Source organism: Phyllosticta capitalensis, assembly GCF_038381095.1.
Source record: "Phyllosticta capitalensis strain CBS 128856 chromosome Unknown BKA78scaffold_3, whole genome shotgun sequence".
Classification (NCBI taxonomy): Eukaryota; Fungi; Ascomycota; class Dothideomycetes; order Botryosphaeriales; family Phyllostictaceae; genus Phyllosticta; species Phyllosticta capitalensis.
Window position 1 is genome coordinate 2506835 of NW_027117441.1, and position 27669 is coordinate 2534503.

At 57.3% G+C, this 27669-nt stretch overlaps 11 protein-coding genes across 11 annotated transcripts; 7 read left to right on the plus strand and 4 right to left on the minus strand.

Moving 5' to 3' along the window:
• Window positions 1–35: 35 nt before the first annotated feature.
• Window positions 36–1173, plus strand: BKA78DRAFT_309921 (uncharacterized protein). The gene has a single exon (XM_066888073.1). The coding sequence runs from the start codon at window positions 222–224 to the stop codon at window positions 876–878; it is 657 nt and encodes a 218-aa protein (XP_066746951.1). The 5' UTR covers window positions 36–221; the 3' UTR covers window positions 879–1173.
• Window positions 1174–1336: 163 nt separating this feature from the next.
• On the plus strand, window positions 1337–2382 carry BKA78DRAFT_367328 (uncharacterized protein; the record flags this gene model as incomplete). The annotated part of the gene is made up of 1 exon (XM_066892599.1): window positions 1337–2382. The coding sequence occupies exon 1, from the start codon at window positions 1351–1353 to the stop codon at window positions 2380–2382; it is 1032 nt and encodes a 343-aa protein (XP_066746952.1). The 5' UTR covers window positions 1337–1350.
• A 669-nt stretch (window positions 2383–3051) lies between these two features.
• On the plus strand, window positions 3052–4179 carry BKA78DRAFT_342293 (uncharacterized protein; the record flags this gene model as incomplete). The annotated part of the gene is made up of 1 exon (XM_066890378.1): window positions 3052–4179. The coding sequence occupies one exon, from the start codon at window positions 3052–3054 to the stop codon at window positions 4177–4179; it is 1128 nt and encodes a 375-aa protein (XP_066746953.1).
• A 1424-nt stretch (window positions 4180–5603) lies between these two features.
• Window positions 5604–7421, minus strand: BKA78DRAFT_351333 (uncharacterized protein; the record flags this gene model as incomplete). Its single annotated transcript, XM_066891147.1, has 1 exon — window positions 5604–7421. One exon carries the CDS (start codon window positions 7419–7421, stop codon window positions 5604–5606), a length of 1818 nt encoding a protein of 605 aa, XP_066746954.1.
• Window positions 7422–8445: 1024 nt separating this feature from the next.
• On the minus strand, window positions 8446–10613 carry BKA78DRAFT_309929 (acyl-CoA dehydrogenase-like protein). Its single transcript, XM_066888074.1, has 5 exons — window positions 10223–10613; window positions 9904–10172; window positions 9694–9853; window positions 9425–9649; window positions 8446–9377 (listed from the first exon to the last, which is right to left on the minus strand). Exons 1-5 carry the CDS (start codon window positions 10347–10349, stop codon window positions 8569–8571), a joined length of 1590 nt encoding a protein of 529 aa, XP_066746955.1. The 5' UTR covers window positions 10350–10613; the 3' UTR covers window positions 8446–8568.
• A 679-nt stretch (window positions 10614–11292) lies between these two features.
• BKA78DRAFT_105706 (chaperonin 10-like protein) lies at window positions 11293–13034 on the plus strand. The gene is made up of 3 exons (XM_066882163.1): window positions 11293–11816; window positions 11879–12655; window positions 12735–13034. The coding sequence occupies exons 1-3, from the start codon at window positions 11763–11765 to the stop codon at window positions 13002–13004; spliced, it is 1101 nt and encodes a 366-aa protein (XP_066746956.1). The 5' UTR covers window positions 11293–11762; the 3' UTR covers window positions 13005–13034.
• A 1428-nt stretch (window positions 13035–14462) lies between these two features.
• On the minus strand, window positions 14463–15277 carry BKA78DRAFT_309935 (uncharacterized protein). Its single transcript, XM_066888075.1, has 2 exons — window positions 14964–15277; window positions 14463–14899 (listed from the first exon to the last, which is right to left on the minus strand). The coding sequence occupies exons 1-2, from the start codon at window positions 15196–15198 to the stop codon at window positions 14745–14747; spliced, it is 390 nt and encodes a 129-aa protein (XP_066746957.1). The 5' UTR covers window positions 15199–15277; the 3' UTR covers window positions 14463–14744.
• BKA78DRAFT_351336 (uncharacterized protein) lies at window positions 15266–16345 on the minus strand (the record flags this gene model as incomplete). The annotated part of the gene is made up of 2 exons (XM_066891148.1): window positions 15266–16198; window positions 16313–16345. 2 exons carry the CDS (start codon window positions 16343–16345, stop codon window positions 15266–15268), a joined length of 966 nt encoding a protein of 321 aa, XP_066746958.1.
• A 1325-nt stretch (window positions 16346–17670) lies between these two features.
• BKA78DRAFT_367343 (uncharacterized protein) lies at window positions 17671–18497 on the plus strand (the record flags this gene model as incomplete). The annotated part of the gene is made up of 3 exons (XM_066892601.1): window positions 17671–17794; window positions 17859–17912; window positions 17951–18497. 3 exons carry the CDS (start codon window positions 17671–17673, stop codon window positions 18250–18252), a joined length of 480 nt encoding a protein of 159 aa, XP_066746959.1. The 3' UTR covers window positions 18253–18497.
• Window positions 18498–19641: 1144 nt separating this feature from the next.
• Window positions 19642–22381, plus strand: BKA78DRAFT_330669 (alpha-1,2-mannosidase family protein; the record flags this gene model as incomplete). Its single annotated transcript, XM_066889801.1, has 5 exons — window positions 19642–19775; window positions 19911–19957; window positions 20105–20575; window positions 20639–21316; window positions 21372–22381. 5 exons carry the CDS (start codon window positions 19642–19644, stop codon window positions 22379–22381), a joined length of 2340 nt encoding a protein of 779 aa, XP_066746960.1.
• Window positions 22382–23844: 1463 nt separating this feature from the next.
• On the plus strand, window positions 23845–26959 carry BKA78DRAFT_335950 (Sodium/hydrogen exchanger family-domain-containing protein; the record flags this gene model as incomplete). The annotated part of the gene is made up of 5 exons (XM_066890228.1): window positions 23845–24185; window positions 24237–24653; window positions 24705–24804; window positions 24862–25424; window positions 25472–26959. The coding sequence occupies exons 1-5, from the start codon at window positions 24048–24050 to the stop codon at window positions 26957–26959; spliced, it is 2706 nt and encodes a 901-aa protein (XP_066746961.1). The 5' UTR covers window positions 23845–24047.
• Window positions 26960–27669: the final 710 nt, after the last annotated feature.

A 27669-nucleotide genomic window follows, 5' to 3' on the forward strand; every position in this document is an offset into this window, starting at 1 on the left:
GCCTGCAGGCGGCTCCTTCGACTCCACAAGCCGCAGCAACACCACGCTCAGCGATCGTGAGCCTCGGCAGTTAGCCTCGGTTTTTGAGACTTCTGGGGGCCCGTATATAATTCAGCTGCAGGTACACCTTCAATCGACAGTTCTCTCAGCAGTTCTCATTCCACACCAACAAAAACGCCGTCACTCTTCCCACATACTGCACCTTGGGCGATTGATCGACCATGGACGAAAACGCTTCACATCCCGCAACCGAGCTCGGCATGTTCGGCAGACTTCCTGTTGAGTTGAGACTGGAGATTCTCAATCGACTTGACTATGGATCGGCAATCTTCCTAGCTGCAACGAACAAATACTGGAGATACCAAGTTGATCCCGTGGCCCTGGTGTCACAATACTGGAAGGCTGTATTTGTCACGCAAGCCGAACTTTTCAATCAACATAATCATGGGAGACCTAAAGCGAGGGTCACCCAGCCCGGGTCGTCCTACATGCTCTGGACCGACTGGGACGCAAACGAGGGTTTCGGTTGCAGGAAATGTTTCCGCATCAAGAAGAATTCGGAATTCTCCATTTACGACAAGCCCCATGGAAGAAAACCCAATCCTAGTTCATGTCCTGCGTTTTGCAATGATTGCGTTGAAGAGCTTTCGGAACACAAGGTCTTTTCTCATGGACCTCGTGCACGGGTTATCAAACAGGCTAGGACATACTACGCGCCACAAGGTCTAGTCTGGTACTGCGAAGTCTGCGAAGAGCGTGACAAAAGCGTCTACAAGCACTCCTTCGAACGTGCTGGCTGCCCGGCCTGCAACCTGTGCGTTCAGAATCTTTGGTCTTTGTTTTGTTCAAAGTGCGGCCATGAGCTCATTCGCTCATAGAAGTCCCGGTTCTACATGATCAAGAACAATCGGCAGAACATATAAATTTGGCAGGAGTGTCAAGAGCGCGGGTAACATCACTGTCAGAGGGCTGAGCGAAGACCGAAAAGGGTCAAGAAGCTGCATGTTAGCTAAACTATGCTAAAAGTATCTTTCAGTACTGACAGGATTATTGGGGACTAATTGAAAAGATTGTTCAACGCGTCAATTGTCTACTTGACAGGGAATAAGGTTACAAATTGAGTCTGGCGCGAGCATAAACGCGCGTCTTTAAAGCTCGACCCGCGTACAGCAGGATACTTCACGCTTCTTTTTCTTTCCCGCACCCAACGCATACGTGGATACCAGCTTGCCATCAGGTTCAAACATTTCAGCTGTGGCATCTGGACAGAAGCTGTATCGTAGGTAGGGCCCACTGCCACCAATATTTGCGCTCTCAAAGCTCATCGCTTTTTAACCCTCGATCCAGCAGATGTCGGAACCCGCGGAAAACATGGCCATGCAAACAGCGACGAAATGTCCCGCCTCAGAGGATCCAGCAAGGACGCTTCTTCAAACAACGAAACGCCAGGCAGTTGAATCGACACATCCAGCTCCACCACGTCCAGCTAGCGTGCAGGGCCTCTTCGGCAAGTTGCCTGCTGAGCTGAAAGTCACGATCGTTGAAGAACTCGACTACCTGTCGGCTATGTCCCTGGCGGCCACGAACGGCTACTGGAGGCTTTTTGATCCTGTATCCAAAGTACACGTGTTGGAAAAGACCAAATTTGTCATGAAAGTGCAGTGGTTCAAGAAACACCGCTTCCTCGGGGACCTGGAGAATCGCTTTGCCCAAGAGCTCAAGGCTATGAGGCAAGTGCAGTCTCTGCACCGATCACAAGAACGGCCTTTGCACCCGTCAGAAGTGCAGTCTCTGCTGCCGCTCATGAACGAGCTGCAATCTCCCAGTGTACAGACATTGGGCCGACACACCTTGGAGAGCTGGTCTCCACAAGAGGGATTTCCCTGCTTCAAGTGCTATCGCGTCAAAAAGACCGCATGTTTTAAACAAGGTGGACAACGCGTCTTCTTGAGTAAGAACAGCCCTCGCTACTACAGCGCGACTAATATCTGTACGGATTGTGTGACGAGCACAAAGACATTCTCTCATGGATCTCATGCTGGGGTCGCAAACCCTGTGCGACCACGATCGTTTTGCTCGTCACACAACCCGTTTTCTCATGGATCTTATGCTAGGGTCACAAACCCCGTGCGACCACGATGGTTTTGCGAAATCTGTCGCCGTCCTTCGACTCCGTTGGTGGGTTTTGATGATCGTGTGCTGTATGGATGTCCCGTCTGCCAAAGTTGCCGCTGGTTCCACGGAGAGGACTGCCGTAACGGGTCGGAGCCTTTACTTTGTCCATCGTGCAATGGTGAGCTTGTGTTTGGGTGGTCGCACTCGGGATGTGGTTCTATTCACGGGAGGGCAAAAGAAGCAAAAGAATCCGAAAGCCAGCAATGAGACATGGTCAACGGTCAGAAGAGATTCGGGCGCACCTGCCTGCGCAGTTATCTGTGATGTCATTGGCGGCAGCAGATACGCAGGCAGGCGCGTCTGAGACCGCTTACCTCAACACCAAAACAACACTTTTGTCGTCTGTTTGAAGATCACCTTTCCAACCGCGGTACTCAGCTTCTGCTCCCTTGATTCCACTGGACCGACCGGCCGCATCATCTATTACACTCACAACTACAAGCACTCACCGCCGCTGCGCCTGCGCACGCATTCACTTCTTTCACCATCAACATCAACAAATTTTACAACTCCAAGCTCCGGCACTCTCAACTGCTGTCTTCCCTCTCTTCTAGTCTGATTCCACTAGACTGTCTTAGCCAAAGTGTTTGCGCTTAGCAGATCTGCTTGCGCTCGAGATACTCACCGCCAGGTGCCCGCCTCGCCGCCCCAACAACAACACCGCGACACCGGACTAGGCGACCGCGACACAAGATCTACTGAACAGTCATCTGGCTTTGCCCTGCAAGAATATATAAACCCCACCGCCCTCCGATCGAACAATATCTCTAAGTCACACCTCATCCACTCCAGCATCCTCCCGCGGACGCCTCGCAACCACATCGCTCCTCCAAAACCCTTTCACCACACTCACATCCGTCCTCCACTCCCGAAAACATGTCCACCACGCCAGCAACCACAAAGGGAAGCTTTGGCGAGCTGCCCACCGAGCTCCAACTCCAAATCTTCGAGTCTCTCGACTACGACGCTGCCCTGATGCTGGCGGGCACCAACAAATACTACCGCATCACCGTCGACCCCTGCGCGCTCATTCCGCTTGAGCGCAAAGTCGCCTTCCTCAAGGAGGCCGAGTTCTTTGAGCAACACCTCCACTCCGAGGATTTGGAAGGCCTCATCGAGGCGCGCAAGGCCTCGCCTGAAGGCCCCTTAGCTGACACCGGCCCCGGCTTCGCCTGCGTTGAGTGCCTCCGCTTTAAGAAATGGGACGTATTCTTCGATATCTGCATGAAAGGCGAACTCGAGAAGCCGCTGTCTCTTGAACAAGCCGAGAACTACTTCCCCGAGCGCCTCTGCGCCGAGTGTAACATGGCGCCACAGGTGTACTCGCACGGCAGCGAGGCGCGTGTCGACTGCATCTGCGAATGCACCCCCGAGTGGGAGATCTGGTGGTGCGAAGTCTGCCAGACTAACGCGCGCAAGGATCCGATCAAGTACATACGCCACATATGCGGATGCCCCGCTTGTGGACTCTGCGTTCACATTTTCGGTCCCCGGGATTGTCTTGTCTGTCCAAAGTGCCGTGGTGACCTCGTGGACGAGCCGTATTGGTCGTGGGAGGGGGCGAAGCAAAACGGTCGACGGAGGTCGTTTGACGAGAACACGGATAAGGGTTTGCATGGGGAAGAGAGGGAGGAGGACGAGTACGAAGAGGACGATTATGAGGCGGAGGAGCATGAACAGCAAGAGTATGAGGCGGAGGAGCATGAACAGCAAGAGTATGAGGCAGAGGAGCCTGAACAGGAAGAGTACGAGGCAGAGGAGCCTGAGGAGGAGAAATATGAGGAAGAGCAGGAGGAGTCTGAGGAGGAGAAGTACGAGGAAGAGGAGGAGGAGGAGTCTGTCTGGACTACCCAGGAGCAAGATGAAGTGTGGGTTTGGGACAACGACCGGGTGCAGCTGGATCAAACGTGGACGTGGTACTCGGACGGCACCGCGATGCAGTACCAAACTTGGGGGTGGGCGTTCTGCAGAGGCGACGACACAGACTGGGACTCCTTCCAGTGATAGGATCAAACGTGGGAGAGAGCAGACGAAGAATACGCGACAGATTGGTCAACAATGGACTGCGACGACACCCAGGTGCGGGATCAAACGTGGGAGGGAGCATGTGGAAAAAACGACGACACAGACTGGGACACCCAGGTGCAGGACCAAACGTGGGAGAGCACATATGGAATATACAACGGGACGGGTTGGTCAGAAACAATGGACTTGGCCAGTCTTTCCTGGTAGATCAAAGGAAGGGCTTGTCCAGATGCAATGTCTCGACAAGACGGCAGCGCGCACACAACGAGCTCCGGGCAAAACGATCCCACCAGACTCGCAAAACAGGAGATTGGATAGAAGATTTGCGCGTTGGCTGTCTCAAAAGGAGAGAGGAGGGCAACGCCACAACAAGCACATGGGAACACGGAGTTTGAGGAGCAACTGTCACTTGGTTATTGGTACAGAAAACAAAACGATAGACTTGATACCCCCCACTCAAAATTGCAACGACGTCTCACTGTGTGTATTCCGAATACAAATCAAAATGTGAAAGTGACGAAGGAGAAGAAGAGGTTTTGTCCTTATCCCCCTGCTTATATTATAATGCAAACAGCCCCAACGCAGCAGCACAAACAAAACCCTTCTCCCTCGCTCACCTCGCTGCAAATACTTGCCGCTATCCTCCTACCTAATGCCTGTACCACGTCATTTCACTAGATGCTCTCCACTTTTCTCCCGTCTCGTGTCGTCTCGTCCCAGCGGCGTTGGTCTGTGGCACGCGTCACCAAAGACTAAGAGGTTGACAAAGTAATCAGCTACTGAAAAGGTAGCAGGTAGCTAGTTCCCCAACCCACACTACCCACAGACAGTAATCAGCAGCATCAATGGGATTACGACAGCCACATCGACTGTCCAGTCCGCCTTTCCTTCCCTCTTGCCTAGAGTAAGTAGTAGATGGATAGATACCACAGTTGACTCAAACAGCTGGCTCTCGATAGCGGATAGAAGAGAGCCATGCGTCCGTAGCTAGAAAACGAAAATTTGCCCCCTCCCTCCCCCCTCTGGAAAAGAAGATCGACTTGTTTCGTGTCAAGAGGCAAGAGCAGCTAGGAAAGAAGGGGAATATTGATGATGCTGCGATGCTTGCGATGTTTGTATGTATATGTATGGATGTAGACGTTTGTGTGTAGATATATGTGGGTTGAAATAGGAGTCATGCCATGCGATATTCGATGATGGTCTGGCGCATGCTGTGCATTGGAAAAGATGGAGCGCCCATGAAGCTATGGATGAAGCTATTTCGTGTATTAGGTAAGGTACGGTCTGGTGCTATGCATGTCACGAGACGAATCGCATGCCTGCCTGCCTACCTGCCTGCCTACTTACTGCCTCCTCTCTAGGACTCTTTCAAGTCTTGCCGACAGTCGACTAGGTTCTCCCACTTACCCCTTAACCACAATGGGCACGGCCCCCGCTTTGACTCTGCCATTCTCCCCCTCCCTCTTCAACGCCTCCTTCGCCCCCTCATCCACCCCCACCTGCCTCTCCTGTCCACGCCTCTCCTGCCTCTCCAGCTCGCGCTTCCGCCTCGCCTCATCCCACTCCTCATTCCACTCCACGACCTGCCCCACCATACCCTCCATCGTGCCCCACACGCCGCAATACCCCAATCCGCCCTCCCCCTGCGGCCGCCGCGCCGGCGCGTCGCTGTAGTCGAGGTGCACGCTGCTGATGCCGAACAGCGCGGGCTGCAGCAGGACGGGCAGGCCGGTGAGGGGAGGCAGCAGCAGCCTCATCGCTACACCGAGGGCGCGCAGCGGGATATCGAGGAGAGGGAGAGAAGGGGTGGCGAGGTAGGCGGTTAGTGGCTGGATGGCGTGGTGGTGGATGAGTGAATACAGCTCGATGAGGTGGGAGAGCAGGAAGGGCAGCACGGGCGGCACGCGGTAGAAGCGCATGGGCGAGGCGGCGAGCGTGAGGTGCAGGCGCTGCAGGTCGCTGAAGCGGATGGGTGGGGTGGGGTCGACGATGGTGAAGGCTTGCCCGCCGAGGTCGTGGTGGGTGGAGGAGTTGTTGTTGTTGGCCACTGGAGATGGTTCATGCGTGGTCTCTTGATCCGCCTCCGCATCCTTTTCCTCCTTCTTCTTCTCCTTCTTCGCCGGCGCGATGAGGACCTGCTCGTACAGCAAATGCGCCAACGCGACATTGCCCGTATGCACAAAGTTATTAACGATATGCCCCAACCAGTCCGGGCCGCCTCCGGTGCGCAAATACGCGCCCACGGTATTGTCGAAGCGCGAGCCATACACGCCACTGGCCGGACGAATGCAGCCCGTCCGAAAGCGCGCCTTGGGGTCGTCTGCCGCGCGCACCAGCGCTTCGGCGCGCGCCTTGCTCTCGGGATAGTTGCCGTAGTAGCCGCCATGCGGGCGGTGCAGGTCGTAGTCGGCGTCGGTCAGGCGCTGGTAGTAGCCGGTGGGCCAGCGCTGCCACGGGGGAAGCCAGGGCCGGAGAGGGCGGATGGCGATGCTGCCGGAGGACGTGGCGACGAAGATGTCGGCGCCAGCTGCGCGGGCCGCGTCCAGCACGTACGCGGTCCCCAACTCGTTGACGCGTGACGAGAGGGCCAGGAGTGAGGCGGCGCGCTCCGAGACGCGGATTACGGCTGCCGTGTGGAAGACGGTCAGAGGCCAGTCGGCGGCATGGGAAGGCCAAGGGCGTGCAAACGCTTCGTCGACCGATTTCTTGCTCCCGACATCGACCTGGACAAAGTCGGCGCGCGACAGGTCGCGAGCGCGGCGCACGCTCCCAGCGACCTTTGGACTCGGCGGGCGGATGTCGAGGATGCGGACGAGAGAGGGATCCTGGCCGCGGAGGAGCAGTTGTTGGACTATGGCGCCGCCGACGAGACCTGGCGAGTTTGTCAGTCGTTGCTGGACCAATATCATGTTTTGCGGGTTTCCCTTGAGAGGGTAATACGAATACGTGCCTGTTCCGCCAGTCACTATGTACCGTCTCTGCTGCTTGGGCGGCAGGTGAGGCGTCACGTCAATGGGATGTTGCCGCAGCTTGTCGTATGCTTCCCGGAGCTCTTTTTCTGTCCATGGCTTGACTGCCACGCGGTCCACCACTTGGGGGGAGCCCCCTAGTCCGCGATTTACATGCCACAGATACAGACAAACGACAAGCCCAACGAAGGCGAGAAGATCAGAGGAGAAAGAGGCAGGAAGCAGCGCACCAGACAGGTCAAGGAGATGCATGACGGGGCCTGTCTGGAGCGGACGCGCTCAGAGAAGAGGTCGAGCGGCGGGCTTTTTCTAGAGTCGTCCGAGTGAGACGTCACAGCAGCGGCCGGCAGGGATCAAGGGACATGGTTGTTGCATCGTGAGAGACGCCGTTTGTGCTACTCGCACGCTAGCCAAGATGGTCCCTGGAGCCAGTGATGGATTCCCGTGCCGCTGGCCGTTCCTCAGGTCGCAGCCGACGGAAAGAGGAGGATGCCGCCGGCAACGAGGGCAGTCGCGGGATTGCCTTATACCGCGCGTGTTGTCATCTAAAAGCAAACATCTTCGTTCGTCGTCCAGGTCTGGCTGGACCAGCTTCCGCGGATGGCGCTGTGGTGCACCGTGGTAGCAGGTCCCTGTGCAGATCAGCTGAGTCAAAAACTGCAACGCGGCGACAGACGACTGCATGCCACCATGGCTCGCGCGCTGCTGAGTGGTCTCGTGAAGCAACTCTGGAGCCATTGTTGATGCGACGCCGGAGTAGGCAGGAGAGTAACCCGTTCAAACCACGGCCATCTCTCGCTGCCGCCGTAGCGCGGGGGTCTATCGTGGTGAGGGTCGAGACATGGCCAACGGCTCGTGGCTGAGGTTGGCACGAGGGCTATAGTGGGCCTCAAGAGGGGCGTTAGGAGCGTATTGTGGGACTTGATGAGAGTCTTGGTGATGGAAAGATGAAGTGTCGTGGTGCAACTCTACTCTAGACGTGGTGCTCGGCTTCGGCTGCGAAGCGAACGCTTGTTGACAAGGGGCCTTCCCCGCCATCGTCTTGAGCAACTGGACCTCGTCATGCGGACTGCTTTGCGACTCTTTACAACCCCTTCATTGAGCTGCCTGTATAAATGTACTTGGATTCCACTTCATCTACCAGCTTACACACCGATATCTTGATTTGGGATCAAGGCGTCTCCGCGCGGCTGAACATCATCACTCTTCCAACGTACGCTGGGTTAACAACCTTTGCAACTCAGGAGCAGCACTCAGGCACGTGCAAGGCCAAGACTTGTTGAACATGTATTTTGACTATCTGCAAGAAATCCAATCTAACATGTCTGGCAATTCCAACTACAAACAGACCACCCACTAGCTCCCCTCTCCTGCATCTTACACACCTTTCGACCACCACTTACAGCTTCATTCCCAACACCTTGTGCACCCTCAACGCCTGCCTGATGCTCAAGTCGAGCATAATCTCCTCAGAACCACCGGGGATGGCGTACGCCCTGACATCTCTGTACAGACGCTCGACGCGGCCTCCCTGTCCGCCACGGCTGTAGGACAGACCGCCGTAAATCTGCGACGCCTCGCGAGCGCAGAATTCAAAGGTGGTGGTGGCTTGGGCCTTGAGGCCGGCAATGGCGCCGCCGAGCTTGAGCATGGCCTCCATCTCGTCCATGTGCTGGCACTGGTAGATGAGGTTCTCGAGCCAGTTGTACGAGGCCTCGATCTGGCGGGCCATGTGGGCCAGCTTCAGTCGGATGACCGGGTGGTCGATGAGGCGCTTGCCAAACGTCTTGCGCTTGTGCGCGTACTTCATGCTGTCCTCGTAGCACACGCGGCTGAAGCGCAGGCACTGGATGATGATGCCCATGCGCTCGTGGTTGAAGTTGGTCATGATGACCTTGAAACCTTGGTTCTCCTTGCCAATGAGGTTCTCGACGGGTACCTTGACGTCCTCAAACGTGATGTAGGTCGTGCCGGAGCTCCACACACCCTGGCAGTCCATCCGGCGCGTCTTGACACCGCCCATGGCGCGGTCGATGAGGAGGACAGAGACTCCGTTCATGCCCGAGCCACCGGTACGCACAGCGGTGGTGAAGTAGTCACACCAGATACCGTTGGTGATCCACTTCTTCTCGCCGTTGACAATGTAGTGCTTGCCATCTTCCGAAAGCTTGGCCTCGCAGGTGAGGTTGGCAACGTCAGATCCGGCATCTACAGGGATTAGTCCATGTATGCTTCAAGTCCTTTGATAAACATACCAGGCTCGGTAATGGCAAGACAAATGCGCTTGTCGCCGTTCAAGATTTCAGGTAGGATCTTCTTCAGCAGCGACGGCTTGCCGTGCTTGACAAGAGGCGGGCCTCCAATACCGTAACCACCAACAAGATTCCACACCAGACCACCACTGCCTGCACGCGACAGCTCGTCCGTGATGACCATCTCGTGGAAAAGATCCCAATCCTCGGGGCCACGCTCGCAACGCGCTTGTCGGTCAAGTGGGTAGGGTACGGGTGCATGCCCAGCAGACCGGCAAGATAACCCTTCTGGCCCATGGCCTTGTAAATCTCCTCGGGTATCCGCTTGGCCTCATCCCACTCGGTGACGTAGGGCATAATGTCGCTCTCGATCCATTCGCGGACTTCGGCACGCAGGGCGGCGTGAGACTCGTTGAAGTAGGGCGTGTGGTACTATCATGGACTGTCAGTTGGGCTTGGATGATTCGAGTGGTTTGGCTTACAGTCTGGTACCATGACGGATCCGCGTAGGGGACGAGGTCTCCAAACTGGTCGAGAGGCTCCGACTGCTCTGGCGCACCACGGGGGACGGCCGATACGGTGCCAGCCTCGGCCTTGGGCTTCGCAACCTCCTTTGGTGGAGCAGCTGCGGGCTTGGGCTTGCTGTCGAGGGAACCGACTTGGAGCTGCTTTTGGAACTTCTTCAGGATGCCCTCGTTGTGGTACTTCCAGAACTGCTTGGACGCATCCTTGCCGGCAACGCGCTGGAGGACTGGGTGAGGTGAGCGAGGTGCCTGGAAAGTGATGGCGCAAACAACATACTCTTCTTTCCTCCCGGGTGCTCGTCCTGGAATTTGGTCAGGTCGTAGACATCCTGGTCGACGATGATCCAAAGATCGTCGGGCTTGGAATGCGCCTGGACATCGGAGGTGGAAAAGGTTCCCGACATGATGAAGATGGTGAAGAAAGAGAGATGTTGATGGAGTCGTAGAGGTCAGAAAGGATAAAGAGGCAGCGGTGACGGACAGGATTAATAGGTACGGACTCGGCTTTGGGCGCGCGAGAGTCTCTGGGCAAGGCTTCACATGTCAGGGAGCAGCAGACGTACCCCGGACTCCGCGAGTCTGGGGGCGTCCAGCCGCAGCATGGCCGACGTCAGATGGGACTCGTGATGAGATTCGAAGCGGCCAAACAGCGTAAATGCGCCCGATTGGGAAACGTCAAGCTCAAGGAGTAGGAATTTGGACGAATTGTAGAGGTTTGTCGAGCCGAGGTCCACCGCCAGCCATTCGGCACCTCGACGCTCACGTCACCTGCCCAGCGAATCATCGTCGGTCCATTATGCGACCTTTCGCACGCAACCAGACGGTTCATTCTACGCGTCAGAGATGGATACAAACAATCCTCGGCCGCTTCGACTACATGGACTACTTATCCGGCTATCACATCTATCAAGATGCACCTCTCTGCCGCCAGTCCCGCGGACAAGTTGACCCATCCCGCAGCCCGCATGTTCCAGTCCGCCTCACGCCGGTAGACTGGACAGACTTTGACTGAAGCAGCCGCCACAGCCCTAAACCCCCTGTCATCCTTTGGACCCGTTTCTCGATGAAAACAATCGCAAAAAGAATCATCACGTGCACCGCGGGCTGTTCGCGGACCACCGTCTTCCCCAGAGTCCCCGTCGCCATCCCCACAGTTCCTCCATCCATCGAGCCCGCCTTGGCAATGGTTTGTTTTTCTCTCGTCTATCAGTCTCCAGAATTTTTTCCCTTGGCAACAAAGAACTGTATACGAGCGCGGCAACATGTCCAATTACAACCACTTGGATGCGAACAAGGAACCACCTCCAGCTGCTGTGTGACGTAGCTCTCCCCCAGCTCCTCAGCTGTAGCTGGAGCTCCGACCTCCGCCTGCCACATTCCAACGACGACGACACGCAACACCATCTCCACCTCTTTCTTCTCTGCTGCTCACCGTGTTACCCATTCTGTATACCGCAACCTCTTGATTATAAACAATCGCAGCTATCTCCACCCCAACATCGCCTATTTCCGCCTCGATTCGAAGCTTCCCGCTCCCCAAATTCCGTTTGATCCACCTACTTCCGACTCCAAACAGCCTTGCTTTGAGGGGCGCGTGTCGTGTCGTCCCGCCCGCCAGGAACCCACTCCACTCACAGCTTCTCGTTTTGTGTTTTGTGTTTCCGTTATTAGACACGAGCCTTTTAATTGATTTATAACATTGACGTCGACCCTGAGATTATATGAACCACCAGACACCCTACTTTACCTATTAATCTCGCAAGCTACTTCACGACATAGCAGCAGCAGCAGCACCAGACACAGCCCAATCGCCCGCCATGTCCGGCCTCGAAAACGTCCCCGACCAAATGCTGGCCTGCCAGGTCGTCGAGGTACGGTCTCAATCCCCTCCTCTTTTCCCAACTATCCAACGCCATATCCTAACCCTTCGCAGTTCGGCCAACCCTACAAAATCCACCACATCCCCGTGCCCAAAGACCTGCAACCCCACGACCTCCTCCTAAAAACCGCCGTCGCCTCGCTCTGCCACACGGACAACATGGTGCGCGCAGGCATCTTCCGGCCTCCACTCCCGTGCACCGCCTCTCACGAAGGCGCCGGCACCGTCGCAGCGGTGGGCTCCTCTGTCACCGACTTCCGCATCGGCGACCGCGTCATGGCGGGTTTATATCTCCACCCGTGCGACGCCTGCGACGACTGCAAGGCCGGCCTGCCGCAGTACTGCCAGAAGTGCGAGGGCGCGATTGGCGTGCACACGCAGGGCGCCTTTGCAGAATACGTCCGCATCGACGCGCGCACGGCGGCAAAGCTCCCCGACGCAGTCTCCTTCGCCACCGCCGCCCCGCTTGCTTGCGCCGGCTGCACCATCTTCCGCGCCATCAAGCAGGCGGGCGTGCAGCGCGGGCAGTGGCTCGGGCTGGTGGGCGCGGGCGGCGGGCTGGGGCATTTGGGGATCCAGTTTGCGAAGGCGCTGGACGTGAGGGTTGTTGGTGTCGATGCGAGGGATGAGGGGTTGGCGTTGGCGAGGGCGACGGGGGCGGAGGTTGTGGTTGATGCGCGCGGGGGTAAGGAGGCGGTGGTGAAGGCTGCGCAGGATGTCACGGAGGGCAAGGGCGTGCATGCGACGGTCAATATCAGCGAGGCGCCTGAGGCGGCGGCGACGGCGTGTGCCATTACGCGCATGCATGGGTTGATGGTGCAGATTGCGCAGGTCAGTTTTCCCCCTCCCAAAAACCCCCTTCCCCATCCCCCTCTCCAACAACCCCCACCCACTAACAATCTTCTTCCAGCCCGACCAAGTAAGCGTCCCCTTCCGCGAGCTCATCTTCCGCAACATCCGCATCCACAGCTCCCTCGTGAGCTCGGTGGCCGAGGCGCGCGAGATGCTGCAAGTCGTCGCCGAGCACAACATACACGTCAGCACGAACCCCGTCCACGGCCTGCAGGCCATCCCGCAGCTGCTCGAGCTGGCGCAGAGCGGCAAGATGAGCGGCAAGGGCATTGTGGTGGTGGATCCGGAGCAGATGGAGAGGGAGAGGGAGGGCGGCGCGAAGGTGTGATTGGGATGAGGGAGTGAGGGCAAGAGGGGGGAGAGGGAGGGGGAATGGGGCGTTAAGGGTGGGATGGGAGATGATGAGATGAAGTAGACGAAGAGACGACGATGATGATGAAGAAGTAGACGACGAAGTCAGAAAAAGCAAAAGAAGAAACCGCAAAAAGGATCCCGTCACGAGTCGAACTCGAGTGCCTCCTGTCATGGGTCCTGACGGAGTATTGGTCCAGAGATTATCTCAGGCTACTTAGGCAACTGAATACGTTCAGATGTACGTTGACATGTACGGCCCAACACTCAAAATACACTCAATGCCCTGGCTGATTGCTGAGATACAAGGCCCTTATACTGATGGCGACAGATTCATTGGTTGAAAACGAGCGTTATATTGAAATATGTGATTCTGAACAGGGTCTTGAAGAGATTCCTCCAGCCGGGGAGGGGCAACCCAACATGTGTCGACGCCCCTTGGACCTTATTGCGTGGAAAATATCCTTTCTCCCTCCTATATCCCACCCCGCAAAAACCCCCCTCCCCGGTTGACCCAATTGCAAAGTCCAACAACTCAGCTTGAGTCGCAGTAACCACACTGGTACGGACCTCCACTTGACACGCAGGTGTAACCATCACAATGTTTGTTGCATTCAGCCAACGTGTCGGCGCTGAAGCCCGGGATGCAGTCGGCGTTTGCGCTGCCGGCGGCGAGGAGGAGGAAGGCTCCGAGAGTGGCGACGCCGAAGGTGAAGAAGGACTTCATTTTTGTTGGGTGGATGATGTATGTGTTTTGTGTTTGGAGGCGTTGCGAGGCAGAGAATTTCGGATTTTTTGAAAGATGTCGAGGATTGAGAAGATTTTGGTATGAGTTGGGAAATGGTTGCTCAGCTTTTTGCAAAGGAGTCGAGAGCACACCTTTATACCTAGTCTTGTCGAAGAAAGAGGGTGCTACAGCAACTGCGAGCTGAAAGCCGTGGAAAGGGCATCTACCAGTCAATACGAAGCTGGACAGAGTGTCGATACGAGACCTGTACGACCAGATGTTGCGACTCTGTAAGAGCTAGCTCGTCTGCTATACAGCGTGTGCAAGAAAAAAGGGCCAATGGCGATTCTTCAGACAGTTCACGTTGTGGCTCGGATGCTGTCATGGCTCAGCTGAAGCTGACGCTGACCTCATCTGCAACGTACCAAATGCCGAGTTCGACAAAGTCGGTCACTGAGCGGTGTTGCTCGTCATGAAGTCACGGTTGCTTGGAAGTAAACATTCAGCCATTCACCTGACATTGAGCACCTGTAGGCCCTCGTGATGAGCATGTGCCGGGCAGCCTGAAGTGAGCGAGCCAGCAATGGATTCGTGAGAGGGAACGATTTCCAGCTCCCAGTCAGAGGTCTTTAGGTGAAGACGCGCGCGCTGGTGACAGCAGTGCGGTTCGGTTCGGACGATACAACCATAGTGGGTTGCAAAAGAAATGTCAACTCCACGGCGGTGCAGAGGTGCTTGATTACTCCCTGTACGTGTACTGTCTGTCAAACCCTGCCCTGCCCTGCCCTACCCTGCCCTACCTTAGGGCTGGTTGCGGTGCCCTGGCCAATCGCACGCCCCCAAGCACGGGCACATCAACCAGCTGGAACCTGCCCTCATAATCAGTCCACCGCCGGCACCCCAAAGTTGCAGAGAAAGCGGAGAACTAAGCACCATCTCACCCTCCCCACTTTGCAAAAAATACTATACCACAGGAGGAATCTTGGGGTTCTATATTCGACCAATGGCGCGCTCAGAACTGATGGAGGAGTTGTTGCAGAAACTCGAGCGCATACATAGGTATATAGGTAGTGAGCGATGGGATAATCTAGAAGCGATCAGTATGCAACAGACTGCCACCACCACCACTGTCTCTTCTCTTTTCTCTGTCTTCCTCTTCTTCCTCCTCCTCCTCCATGATGTTGAAACGAATGGAACGAACAACTGGACCACTGGACAAGAAGACACAAAAGCATCCTCCACCCCCCCACCGTTTGCAAGCAACAACCGTACCATCATCGGCCTGCAAAATTCCCACCAAGGGAGGGAGGGACCTGGGCATGAAGACGAGAGTGTCTGTGTAACCTACATAAATGAAGCGAAAAACGTAGTGCGCCGGAACTCCGACCGGGCACTCACCCAGCCAGAAAGCAGACGTGACATGAAATGCTCCTCGTAACCTCATCCCTCATCCCTCATGAATCATGATCCTCCCTCCCTCCCTCCCCTCCCCTCCCATACCTCCTCCCTACCTACCACCTCCCACCACCACCACCCCTCCGCCTAACAACCATACCCCTCCCCCTGCCCACCATGACCTTCTCCCTGCCCGTCGCCGCAACCGCAACAAGTGCATCCCTCTCGCCCTCGCCACAGCCCCCTCCATACGCCATCTCGTCATCTTCGGTGTCCGTCACCTCCGTCTCTTCTTCCTCGACGCAGACGACGAGCTTCTCCCACTCGCCGGCGGACGAGTCGCCGGGGCTGAAACAGGGCCGTGCGGGGCGCGGACAGCGGTGGCGGTTGGAGTGGTTGGAGGTCGAGGTGTACGAGGACGACGCAGAGGCGAGGGAATACGTGTACGGCGGCGGCGGCGCGTCGCGGCGACAGCCGCCGTCATTATTCGCGGTCTTGTTGGTGATGGTGACGTTGACGCCGACGCCCAGGTTGGCGGCGCTGTAGTTGCCTCTGCCCCTTCCGCTGCCGGTGCAGTCGTAGGCGTAGTCGTAGTCGTTCTCGTACGCCGGCAGCCCACCACCGCCGTCGTACTTTTTGATGGCGAAGGTGCCGAGGGCGCGGTCGGCGGTGCAGCGGCGAAGGCGGGGGTAGGAGGACGAAGAGGAGGAGGAAGAGGAAGAAGTAGAGTGCGCGCACACGTCGGCGCGGTAGAGCGGGACGGCGGGCGAGGGGCAGGGGAGGAGGGATGGCTGGCGGCAGAGGGTGCAGCAGGAGGCGGAGGAAGCAGAGGAAGAACAAGACGACGACGACGAGGACGACGAGGAACAGCTGGAGACGGGCGCGCTTTGCCGGGGTCGAGACGCGGGGATTTTGTGGCACGGTGAGAGTTTTTTGTTGGTGCTGGTGCTGGTTGAAGAGGTGGACGAGGTGGTCGTGCTGCTGGATTTGGATTTGATCAGGCGGTTGCGCCGGATGCGGATTGGTTGCGAGTCGGCCTCTGGTGACGCCTACGGAGGGTTTGTCAGTCGTGGTGGCGCTTGGGGTGGTGTGGATGTGAGTGTGGATAGGACAGGTGCTTAGTGTGTGTAGGTAGCAAGCAGGGGGCAGGAAGGGGGCGTTACCCTCACAAAAAGCTTCATGGTCGAGAAATGCATGGCGACGACCCGAGAATTCAAAAATAGGAAAGATGGACGAGTGATGCAATATGGAAGCAGGCAAAGAAGAGAAATAGAATCCACACTGCTGCCTTGGTTGACTGACGACGACACGCCGTGGCTGAGGACCCGGATTTGCGGATTTCCGGCTGCTGGTGCTGCTGCTGGTGCTGGCGAGGAAACGAAGATGCAATGCGAGCGAGGTACTGCAACGAAACAAATCAAAGAAAAACCCGAAAACGAGGCTGTCGCATAGACGGTACTTAAGGACTTGCGCACTTTCAAGGCTGCGAACTGGAAGCCGACGGCAACGCCCCACAAGGTTGGAAGTAGATCAAATCATTGCATTGCTCTTTCGTTTCTTTCCCATCCGCTCCAACGCACAACGCACGTTCGAAACGTTGGTACGCATGCGCATGGTGATGGAGTGCAGTATGTGCGCGCTCTGCAATGTGTGCGTTTGGGTAGTCTCTGCCTTGGGCCTTTTGACCGGTGCGCTCGCTCGCTTGACCCGTTGATGGCTATCGATCGGCTCGAAACAATACGGGGCTCGATAGGCACATGTACAGCAGGCAAACTATCGTCGGTGGTTTGGACGTAGGTGCATCTGCATCGAAACGGCGCTTTGCTGTGGCTGGGTTAGCAGCGCGGCGCTGCCGTCATTGTATATCCTCGAGGCACTTCCGTGGGTGCCGCTGGCAGCAATCCTACCTGCCACCGTTTTACTTGGCTCCTCAGCGCGTCGTCAAGGTCGCAGCATGCGAGGCACGGCGTGTGTTGAACCAAGAGGTCTCGGGAGAGCGGCAAGAAAGATGGCCGTTTCTGCTGCGGATCCAAATCCAAAGTCTACCCTCTCTACCCCCTCTTTCCCATCATCCAGCTAGACTCGACCGATGCGGAGAGAAGAGGGATCAAGACATGTCGAAGCGTCCAATGAAGCCGTCTGTCCGAGTCTGGCTGGGCCCTTGATGCCCGTAAAGTCCCGACCTAGCAAGGATGACCGCGGGACCTCCCGCACGGGATGACGTCGAGGGGACGCGCAGAGTGTGGGGAAGCTTGTGCCCTCTGGACGGCTGGAGCGGTTGGACCCGGGCATTGGACGACTAGTTGCTTTAATCTTTCCAAACCTTGGGCTGTGGCATCGACGAGTCTGTGTTTTGCGGCTGCGCGGGTGGATTATAAAGGCGTGCCGCTGCCGGGACGTCGAATCCTCTAGCGGATTGCTCTGCCCCCTCTTTTTCTCGAAGCTCTGGGCTTGTCGTTGGCTTGTCGATTTACGTCCGTCTTGGGTGGTGGTTGAATCGAAAAATTCATCTCTAACAAAAATGGTGCGCGCTGGAGCTGTCAAGGTGGTCCGGGCAGAGAGTCTGAGGGAGAATACGGCTCAGACCGAGGGCATCACCCGATGGAACGCAATCCAGGACATGTCGGATCAAGTATGCGGAACAGGTGAGTGGCTTGAGAGGGTATATACAAAAACCTGCGTAAAGTGATGGCTGACATGGCGTTGTAGTCACGGTTGCCAAACCTCACACGTCATCTGCAGTGCACCACCACGGTGCCGAAGGTCAGTCTCGTGTGGTTCCTACTGTCTACCGCTGACAGCCGTGACAGACACCATCATCTACGCTGTGCGAGGGCATGGGTCCATCTTGAGCGACAACGGCAAGACGCGCCAGGAGCTGGCACCGGGAGACTTTGCTCTGATCCCGGCCTTTTCGCAACACCAAGAAGTCAACGACAGCGACGAAGAGGTCGTGTGGGTCGTGGCGCGCGGCGGACGCAACCCGATTGTAGTCAACCTCGACAACTGGGGTCAAGAGCTTCGGCGAAAGAGTAAGAGTGGCCGCAACGGAAGCGAGGGTTCGCTCGAGGTTGACGGCGTCGTAGGAGACAAGAAGCTTTGATGGATTCAAGGGCGAGCGGATACAAATTGACGACGTGTATCTTATTGTTGGCAAATGTCAGGTTTGATGGAAATTCATTACGTCGATGGCAAACCATGTGCATGTCGAGGTGGGTGGTGATGTTTGGGGGTGGTCGTCAGCCGGCCGTCGGGTGGGGCTTTTAAAAAGGTCAACTCCGGACGTCAGTCGATCAGTGCGCGAGCTCCACGACCCTGGACCTTTCAACCGCAACCACTTCTCTCTCTCAACATGACCTCCTCTCGTGGTGGTTCCACATGCTGAAGAACGGTTGATGGCCAGGGGGGCATTAATCCTTCCATCATCTTTGAAGCCAATCAGCCGTGGAGAGATGAATTCTGCGACCGACTGAGATGAATCCTCGTCTACCTACCCCATCTCATGCAGGATGCCAGGTGCCGGATCCACATCGCCATCCCATGGCATCCATCTGCATGCAAGCTTCGCTCCGGCAGCACTCAGACGGCACGGCAGCCGCATCCCATCAGTCGGCACTCCAGGAACGCCAATAAGACGGCTCATGGTTGAGGCGTGCCGCTCCGACTCCCGAACCCAGTTCCACACTTCGCTCCACAACCGCAACCTCCTTCTTCTCTGGAATACGTCGCCTGGCACAGCCAAGCAAAGATTTTCCAAAAGATTGCTTCTCTCGCCCTGCTCGTCGTCCAATATGGCAATGCCACTGCATGGTGGAGCAGCCGCCCCGAACCGCGTCAAACATGCACGCCGTGGCCATGGCGCTTCTGATACGTCCACACCGCGGGCACACCAGAAGCACACTCCACTACTCCACGTCGACCTTGCAGCCCTCGTGGTGTCGTACCTCACGCTCTGCGGCTCCTCGTGTCGTTTCTGCAGCCATGGGACCCACACGACCTGTTCTTATCCGTCCGTTTTGTGCGCACACGGGAACCACGACCTTGTGCCTGCCGTCCGTCAAACTTCCCTAGATGCTCACCTACATATCGCACGTCCTTCGTTCCTTCCTTTCCATCCCATCCCACGACAGATAGATGGCTCCCGAAGCTTAGACTGCTAACGCACCTTGCCGTGCCTACCTCTTCCCGCACAACAAAGGCCGACTTGTGGTACCTTGTCCAGCTCTATTCTTTGGTCCACATCCATCTTCACGTGAGTAGTGAGTACCTTGGTCTATCCACGTTCTGCCCTACCTACCTGCCCCCCATACACACCCCATCCCACCCCATCCCATCCACACTCTACCGGATGGGATGGTTTTCCTACGTAGTCTTTGCTACCAGTATCTTTTCCCCCTCCATCTCTCTCTCCAGTCGTCCCTCAGTCGTCTAAGCCTTACTCCGCCTCACCAATGTGAGGCCGGCCCGCAGGCAGGTTGTTTGCTGATGCAAGATGGCGCGTCCACCAGCTCCTGTACATTATTCACAGATGATTGTCCTGGCGCTCGGAGGCCTGGTAGGCTCGCTAGGTGCCACCACAACAACGAGCTCGAGTTATAATGATTATGTTCAGTATGCGGATCCATTGTGAGTAATATTATAGCGCTTGAATTTCTGCTGCACATGTATGGGGAGGGATTGTGTTTTGATTGATGGTTCGATTTTGGCCTTGTTGCAGTTGCGAGGAAGAAAACAACGCAATGTGCTAACGCAATTTACCAGCTTTGGCTCCGAAAATGGCGGCAATGTGTTTCCCGGCGTCGTTCCTGGTGCGTACCTACTGTACCTACCTATAGCACACCTACCAGCCTGGCCCAGTGCCGCACAGCCCATCCCAAAGACCAAAAAGAAAAGAAAAAAAAAGGGAGGAAAAGCAAGAACAAAACAGAATCACTAACTCACCCCACCTCACCCAGCGCCCTTCTCCACAGTCAAACTCGGCATCGACGTCTCCTCGGGGACCACCGACGCCTACTCGGGCTATCTGCCGGGCGGCCGGGTGACGGGCTTCAGCATGATGCACGAGAGCGGGACGGGCGGCGCACCCAAGTACGGCGTCGTGTCGCAACTCCCCGTCGTCGGCAACATCTCGAACCCCCTGATCGATCTCTCGGTCTCCCGGAGCGCCCCCGACACCGCCCAGGTCGGCTACTATGCGGCGGAGCTGGCGAATGGGGTTGGTGTGCAGCTGGCGGCGACGAGCCATGCGGGCTGGTATCAGTATCGGTTTCCGGATGGGGGAGGCAGTGTGGTTGTCGATGTCTCGCACGTGCTCCCGTCGTACCGCGGGTTGGGCTGGGAACAGCACTACGCGGGTGGCAGCCTGGAGGTGTTTGATGACGGGCATTACGAGGGCAACGGCACGTATAATGGCGGGTGGAATCTCTGTGCGTGGGTCGAGGCGCCAATCCGTCCCAGCTGCGGCTGCTGCACCAACTGACATCGTCCAGCCCCCGACTGGACCATACACTTTTGCGGCCGCTTCGACTCGCCGCCCAGCAGCTCCAAGACGTTTTCCGGCAACGGAACGCGGCTGTGGGAGTACGGCGCGCGCAGCGCGGTATCCGGCTCTCAACGCGTGGGCGGCGTCTTCAGCTTCAACGACACCACACACGTCGTGTCGAGAGTCGGCATCTCGTTCATCTCATCGGCGCGCGCCTGCGAGCACATCGACGCCGAAATGCCGGCCGGCACAACACTGAGCGGGCTCGTCCAAGCAGCACAAGAGGCGTGGACGACGCAGGTGTTTTCCAAGGTGACGACGGCCGAGACCAACGCCACGCTCCTGACGCAGCTGTACTCGAGCCTCTACGGCATGCACCTGCTGCCGTCGAACCGCACGGGCGAGATGCCCGGCTGGGATGATGGGGAGCCCTATTACGACGATTGGTTTACCCTGTGGGATCTCTTTCGCTGCACCACGCCGCTGCTGCACGTGTTGCAGCCCGACGCGTATGAGGAGATGATACGCTCGTTCGTCGGCATTTGGCGCCATGATGGGTTTCTCCCGGATGCGCGGTCGAGTAATTATAATGGGCGCGTCCAGGGCGGGTCGAATGCCGATAACGTGCTTGCGGATGCCTATGTCAAGGGGGTCAGGGGCGCGGTGGATTGGTTTGATGGGGTTGGTAGGTTGGGGAAGCGAGCCTATGCTGTTAGCTCTTCGCTCATGTTGTTTTGTAGACGCCATGTTGACCGACGCGGAGACGGTGCCCGCGCCCTCTTACGATCCCATGACAGCGCCCGACATCTCGTCGACCAAAGAAGGCCGCGGCGCGCTGCCCGACTGGCTCGAGTACGGCTACATCACGCCGGCGTACTCGCGCGCCGTCTCGCGGGCCGTCGAATACAGCGTCAACGACTTCGCCGTGTACCAAGTGCTCGCGGGCATGAACGACAGCCACCTCGCCAGCCCGTCCGTCTACCTCAACCGCAGCCGGCAATGGCGCAACCACTGGAACCCGCTGGCGCACAGCAGCGCGCTCAACGAGTCGGGCTTCATGGTGCCGCGGGCGGCCAACGGCTCGTTTCTGCCTCAGGACCCCGACACCTGCGGCGGCTGCTACTGGCCCGACGCCTACTACGAGGACAACGCCTGGACGTACAGCTTCAACGCCCACCACGACGCCGCCCACCTGGTGACGCTGAGCGGCGGCCCCGCCGCCTTTGCCGCCCGCCTGGACAAGTTTTTTGATGGCGGCATCTACAACGTCGCCAACGAGCCGGGCTTCACGACGCCGTACCTGTACCACTTTGCCGGCGCTTCGCACCGCAGCGTCGCGCGCATCCGCGCCATCGCGCAGCGCTCGTTCGGCGTAGGCCCGGCCGCGCTGCCAGGAAACTCGGACGCGGGCGCCATGCAGAGCTGGCTTTTGTGGAACATGATGGGCCTGTACCCGTTGACGGGGCAGACGACGTTTCTGCTGGGCAGCCCGTGGTTTGGCAGCGTGAGCGTGGCGCTGGGCGGCGGGCGCTTCCTCAACGTGTCGACCAACGTGGCCCACGACGAGCAGGTGCAGGCGCAAAAGTGGTTCGTCCAGAGCGTGTCGCTCGACGGGCAGCCGTGGAGCAAGAATTGGGTCACGTGGGAGGATGTCTTTGAGCACGGAGCGGAGCTGGCGTTTGTCCTCGACGCGACTCCTAATGCGGCCTGGGAGAGCGGCGTCCCGCCCCCGCCTAGTCCGGCCAGCTAGAGCAGCGGGGGTGCGTGCGTGCGTGCGCGCGTGGTGGTGGAGTGTTGTGTTGTGTTGAGAGGGAGGGTGTGAGGTTGGGAGGCTAGTTCCGCTTGGCTGGCGGCGACGAGACGAGATGGTTTAGTAGTAGTAGTGGCCCCGCTACGTTGATAGGGGTGGACAGCGTGGGCGTAGGGCTAGCCCGACGGTAGTGATTTGGAACGTCGACTCGCAGCAGATGGGAGTTTGGCTCGCCCGGTTGTTTCATGGGCTTTTTGGGTGTCCATCATTTTTCGCGTCGTTTCTCATTCTTTTTCGTGTTTGCAAGATACTCCTAGACGCGGGTTTGGATGGTTAGCATGAGCATGACATGGATGATGCATTTTCAACGAACATGTAAGCAGCGGGTGCGGCGTGATTGGCGAATGCTGACATGGTGGGGAGAGGGAGGGAGGGAGCGGAGGAGGAACAAGAGGGGCAAGGAACCTGGGGAGCTAGGAGCACGGTCCTTGGCGGGGTGGGTGAGAGAGCAGACCATCTGATGATGGGCGACGGGAAGGATTCGAGAGATGAGAGAGAGGCTCGATGGGTTGATCAAGTGCGTGGGAAACGTGACTTGACTCTTCAACACCCACAAGCACGCAAGCAGAGAGCAGATTATCAGCCGTGCCGCGCCTGCGAGGCTGCCTGCGGTAGACGCGGTTGTCGACATGTTGGATGGCCTGAAATCACTCCGAAATATCGACATGTTTGCTTTTTTGTCGGTGTTGTGGAGGTGGCTCCAGGCGTTTGTGTCGCTCGTCTATGCAGTATGTATGCACTTCGCTTGCGGAGAAGACCCTGGCAGACAAGACAGATCGAGGGCGAGCTAGAAAAAAAAAATGTCGAATCCTTCCATGTGATGTTGGTGATGGGATAGGGGCCTGGATGGTTCCCTGGGCTGGCTGGCTGGCTGCTGGACGCGCCAAGGTCATTCGGGTCGGTACATGATTTTAGCTTCAACGCCGTTCAAAGGTACCCGCGTCGATCGATGGGTCATCGAGGTAGTGGTTAAGCGTTGGTAGGTTTGGTGCATGCATGTTGGAATTTCCCGATGCCGATTGAGCAGCGGTGAGAATGACGCTCCCAAGACGCGGTCGTCGGCGCGTGCGATGCTCAAACAAGCGAAGAAGACGACGAAGGTGAAAATGAAACGCGATGTGACGGAAGCAGGGCCTTGAAGCAAAGACAAGCGTTTTGGTAGATGGTTGATAGAGTTTGGTGACAAGAGGCGGTGATTGGTGAACCGGCGGGGCATGACGGCGCGCTGAATGCAAACGGCGTGCGCGTGGTGTCAAGGCCCAGACTCGACGTCTCTCACCTCTTCACTGTGGCTTGCCCCCATCCATTGACCATGCCACTACGAGTCAGCCATGGCCAATCCCATTCAGCCAAAAGACCAAGCCTCGACCTTGTTCATGCCCGCCGAGCCTCTGGGCTTCCTCCTCCGCCTGTCAGCCCGTCAGATGCTCCCCGCCTGACTCCAAACTGCCCGCCTGGACATGTTCATCTTGGCTTTTGATACATATCGCCAAGGTCCTCACTGTACGCTCTCATTTCTCCACTAAAGGCCCCTTCTCCGCGACATTGGGCCCGCTGGAGAACCGCTTCTTCCCCACGTTTCGTCCGCTTCTCCAGCTTCCCCATCATGTCTACAAACACCACCTCCGCCGCCAATGCCACGGCCACGGGGGGCAACAGGGCTGCTCCCCAGGGTGGCATCCTCGAGGGTGGAAATCCCACTCACTACAACAAAAAGGACCCGATCATCATCTTTATCATCCAGGTTTGTGTATAGCGGCCCAATGCGGAAAAACAACTAACCTCATGTTTACAGGCCGGCATCATCATTCTCTTTTGTCGTGCGCTCCACTGGCCTCTGGCCAAACTGCGCCAACCGCGCGTCATTGCCGAAGTCATTGGCGGTATCCTGCTGGGACCCTCCGTCATGGGTCAAATCCCAAATTTCACAGAGACCATCTTTCCCACGGCCGCCATGCCCAACCTGACCCTGGTCGCCAACATTGGCCTGGTGCTGTTCCTGTTCCTCGTCGGTCTCGAAGTCGACCTGCGCTTCCTGGTCAGCAATTGGAAGATTGCCCTGAGCGTAGGTTTGGCCGGCATGGCGCTCCCATTTGGCCTCGGTGCCGGCATTTCGGTCGGTCTGTACAACGACTTTAATTCCGAAGAGGGCGTCAAGCCCATCGACTTTGGCGTCTTTTTGCTCTTCATTGGTGTCGCAATGGCAATCACGGTGAGTAGATTTGCGAATGGTCGTCCATTACGCGAGCTGATCGACATGCAGGCCTTTCCCGTTTTGTGCAGAATCTTGACAGAGTTGAAACTGCTCATGACCCCGGTCGGTATCATTGTGCTCTCGGCAGGAGTCGGAAATGACGTCGTTGGTGCGTCTAAACGCCATTTCTCAAAACCCCTGTAGCCTAGGCTAACTTTATTCTCAGGTTGGATTCTGCTTGCCCTCTGCGTGGCTCTCGTCAATGCTGGCTCCGGACTCACTGCATTGTGGGTGTTGCTCGTGTGCTTGGGATACTCTCTGTTCCTCGCATACGCTGTTCGTCCTGCCTTTATGTGGTTCCTGAGAAGGACGCGTTCTCTGCAGGATGGTCCTAGTGAATTCGTCATTGTCATCACTCTTCTCCTGACCTTGACCTCTGCCTTCTTCACTGGCATCATTGGAGTTCATCCCATTTTCGGCGCATTCATGATTGGACTCATCTGCCCCCACGAGGGTGGTTTCGCCATCAAGGTCACGGAAAAGATTGAGGATATCGTCAGCGCGCTTTTCCTGCCCCTTTACTTTGCGCTTTCTGGACTCAACACCAATTTGGGCCTGCTCGACACCGGCCTCACGTGGGGCTACGTGATTGGCGTTATTGCTGTTGCGTTTTTCGGCAAGTTTGTGGGTGCCGCGCTGGCTGCGCGCGTCTGCGGCTTGGTCTGGAGAGAGAGTTTGACCATTGGATCTCTGATGAGTTGCAAGGGTTTGGTGGAGCTGATTGTGCTGGTAAGTCATTCAAAGCTGTGGTATCCAACTATCGCTAACATTTACAGAACATTGGATTGCAAGCCAAGATTCTGAGCCAGCGGACTTTCACCATCTTTGTTGTCATGGCCCTGATCACCACCTTTATCACCACCCCCCTAACCATGTGGCTGTACCCGCCCTGGTACCAAAAGAAGCTGGAGGCCTGGAAGCGCGGTGAGATTGACTGGGACACTGGCGCTGCCGTCCAGTCTCGCGACAAGGACGATGGCAGTGACAGTCTGGCGTTTGAGAAGCTCGAGGCCACCAAGGTTCAGCGGATTCTCGTCTACCTCCGTCTCGACAACATGTCTGCTCTTTTGCCATTCGTCTCGCTCTTTGGCGGCCAGCCCAACTTTGGCAAGAAGCAGGTCCACCCCCTGAAGCTGGCTCCCGTCTCCGAGGCCGAAGAGATTCCCCTGCCGCAACGGCCGATCAAGGCACACGGTGTTCGCCTGCTCGAGCTCACGGAGCGTACTTCTTCTGCCATGAAAGTGTCCGAAGCCGACGAGTTTGGCCAACACGATCCCGTCGTCAACACCTTCCGCACATTTGGCTACCTCAACAACCTGGCCATTTCTGGTGAAGTAGATGTCGTCCCCGAGAGCTCCTTCTCCGACGTCCTGGTGTCCAGGGCCGGCGACAACGCCTCGGATCTCATCATCCTCCCCTGGAGCGAGACGGGCAACATGTCGGAGCTGGCCGTCATCTCGGACGACCTGGTGCAGCACAAGCTGTCAGCCGACAGCTACAGCGCCTTTGTATCAACCGTCCTCAACAGCTCGACCTGCAGCAACGCCGCCGTCTTCATCAACAACGGCTTCGGCGGCTCCGCCCCTTCAGAACGCCGCAAGCTGGCGCGCCGCCTCTCCGCCCACTCGATCCGCTCCTCCAACCACGACAAGAACCCAACCACGGCCCCCTCGGCCTCGCGCTCCCACCACGTCTTCCTCCCCTTCTTCGGCGGCGCCGACGACCGCGCGGCTCTGCGCCTCGTCCTGCAGCTGGCCGAGCACCCGGACGTGACGGCCACCATTGTGCACTTCCGCGCCCCGGACGGCTACTTCGACGCATCCTCCAACGCGTCCGGCGTCAGCTCGCCGCACCTCGCGTCGACCCCCAACGCCAGCAAGCAAGCCCTCACCAGCACCGTCTCCGTCCCCGCCCCCGAGCGCGACGCCGCCTTCTTCGCGTCGCTGCGCCAAAGCATCCCGGCCGACCTGGCCGAGCGCGTCGCCTTCGAGACGCTGACGACCGACTCGCCGCTGGGCTCCGCCGTCGAGCGCGCGCGCTCCGAGCTCGGCCGCAACGCGCGCAACGCCGGCGATTTGGTCGTCGTCGGCCGCAGCGTGGGCAGCGCCGCCGCGCTCGGCAAGGAGGGCGTCGCCAAGATGAACGCCAATGTCGAGGCGCAGAGATGCTTGGGCGTGCTGGCCGAGACGGTTGTCCGCGATGATGGCGTGAGGGCCAGCGTGCTGGTTGTGCAGGGCAGAGTGGGTGGGGCCAAGGCGGATTGAAGCCAGATGGACGTGGGAGGGGGTGTGGGTGTGGGGGTGGAGATGGGCGTGAGGGAAAAAGGCGTGCAGGAAACGGTCGTGTGGTGGCGGTAGAATGATTTGTAGATGTTCAGGGGATGAAGTGACGCGACGCGGTGCGGTGGTGCGGTGCGAAGCCATTCTGGCTGCCTGCTCTCTTGTGGATGCTGCAGGATACCTTGATACCATGTACAAGTTCTTCGATTTCTTTTGTTCGTCTTCGCTTCTCTCAACAAGGTTCTTCAATTTTGCAAGCTTCAATCTTCCAATTCCAAATGTACAGCTTTTTGTTTTCATGAACAAGGTTTCCCCATAGTGGCCACAATGTACTAAATAACGAACGGCCGACAGTAGACGCAACATCTTCACGACCTTCGTGTTGTTGTGAGATCAAGCGGGGAGCTACCTACATACATATAGCTAGCACCTACCTAGCTTGCTAGCTATTATTGCTCTCACACCTAGGTTTCTTCTCCCAGCACCGCCTAGCGCACTCGTCAACTTCCAATTCCAACAGCCAGCCAGCCAGCTAGACGCGTCCCCTCCCACGACCTGCCCACTACTCATCTGCCTGTCCACATCCTACTGATGCCAACCGACCTCGCTGCTGACTGAAGCGCCTTCACTCCTTATCCAGCCTTCCCTAGTCGAACAACAGCAGCAGTAGCAGCAGCAGTAGCAGCACCACCACC

Excerpts from the sequence above, each read along its gene's own strand:
- BKA78DRAFT_309921 (XM_066888073.1), top strand. The coding sequence starts at position 222 with ATGGACGAAAACGCTTCACATCCCGCAACCGAGCTCGGCATGTTCGGC.
- BKA78DRAFT_309929 (XM_066888074.1), bottom strand. The coding sequence starts at position 10,349 with ATGTCGGGAACCTTTTCCACCTCCGATGTCCAGGCGCATTCCAAGCCC. Across the intron at positions 10,173-10,222 it reads GCACCCGGGAGGAAAGAAGA|TCCTCCAGCGCGTTGCCGGC; the intron begins GTATGTTGTTTG and ends CACCTCACCCAG. Across the intron at positions 9,378-9,424 it reads TCTTGCCATTACCGAGCCTG|ATGCCGGATCTGACGTTGCC; the intron begins GTATGTTTATCA and ends TAATCCCTGTAG.
- BKA78DRAFT_105706 (XM_066882163.1), top strand. The coding sequence starts at position 11,763 with ATGTCCGGCCTCGAAAACGTCCCCGACCAAATGCTGGCCTGCCAGGTC. Across the intron at positions 11,817-11,878 it reads TGGCCTGCCAGGTCGTCGAG|TTCGGCCAACCCTACAAAAT; the intron begins GTACGGTCTCAA and ends AACCCTTCGCAG. Across the intron at positions 12,656-12,734 it reads TGATGGTGCAGATTGCGCAG|CCCGACCAAGTAAGCGTCCC; the intron begins GTCAGTTTTCCC and ends ATCTTCTTCCAG.
- BKA78DRAFT_309935 (XM_066888075.1), bottom strand. The coding sequence starts at position 15,198 with ATGAGGTTACGAGGAGCATTTCATGTCACGTCTGCTTTCTGGCTGGGT. Across the intron at positions 14,900-14,963 it reads TTGTGTCTTCTTGTCCAGTG|AGAAAAGAGAAGAGACAGTG; the intron begins GTCCAGTTGTTC and ends AGAGGAAGACAG.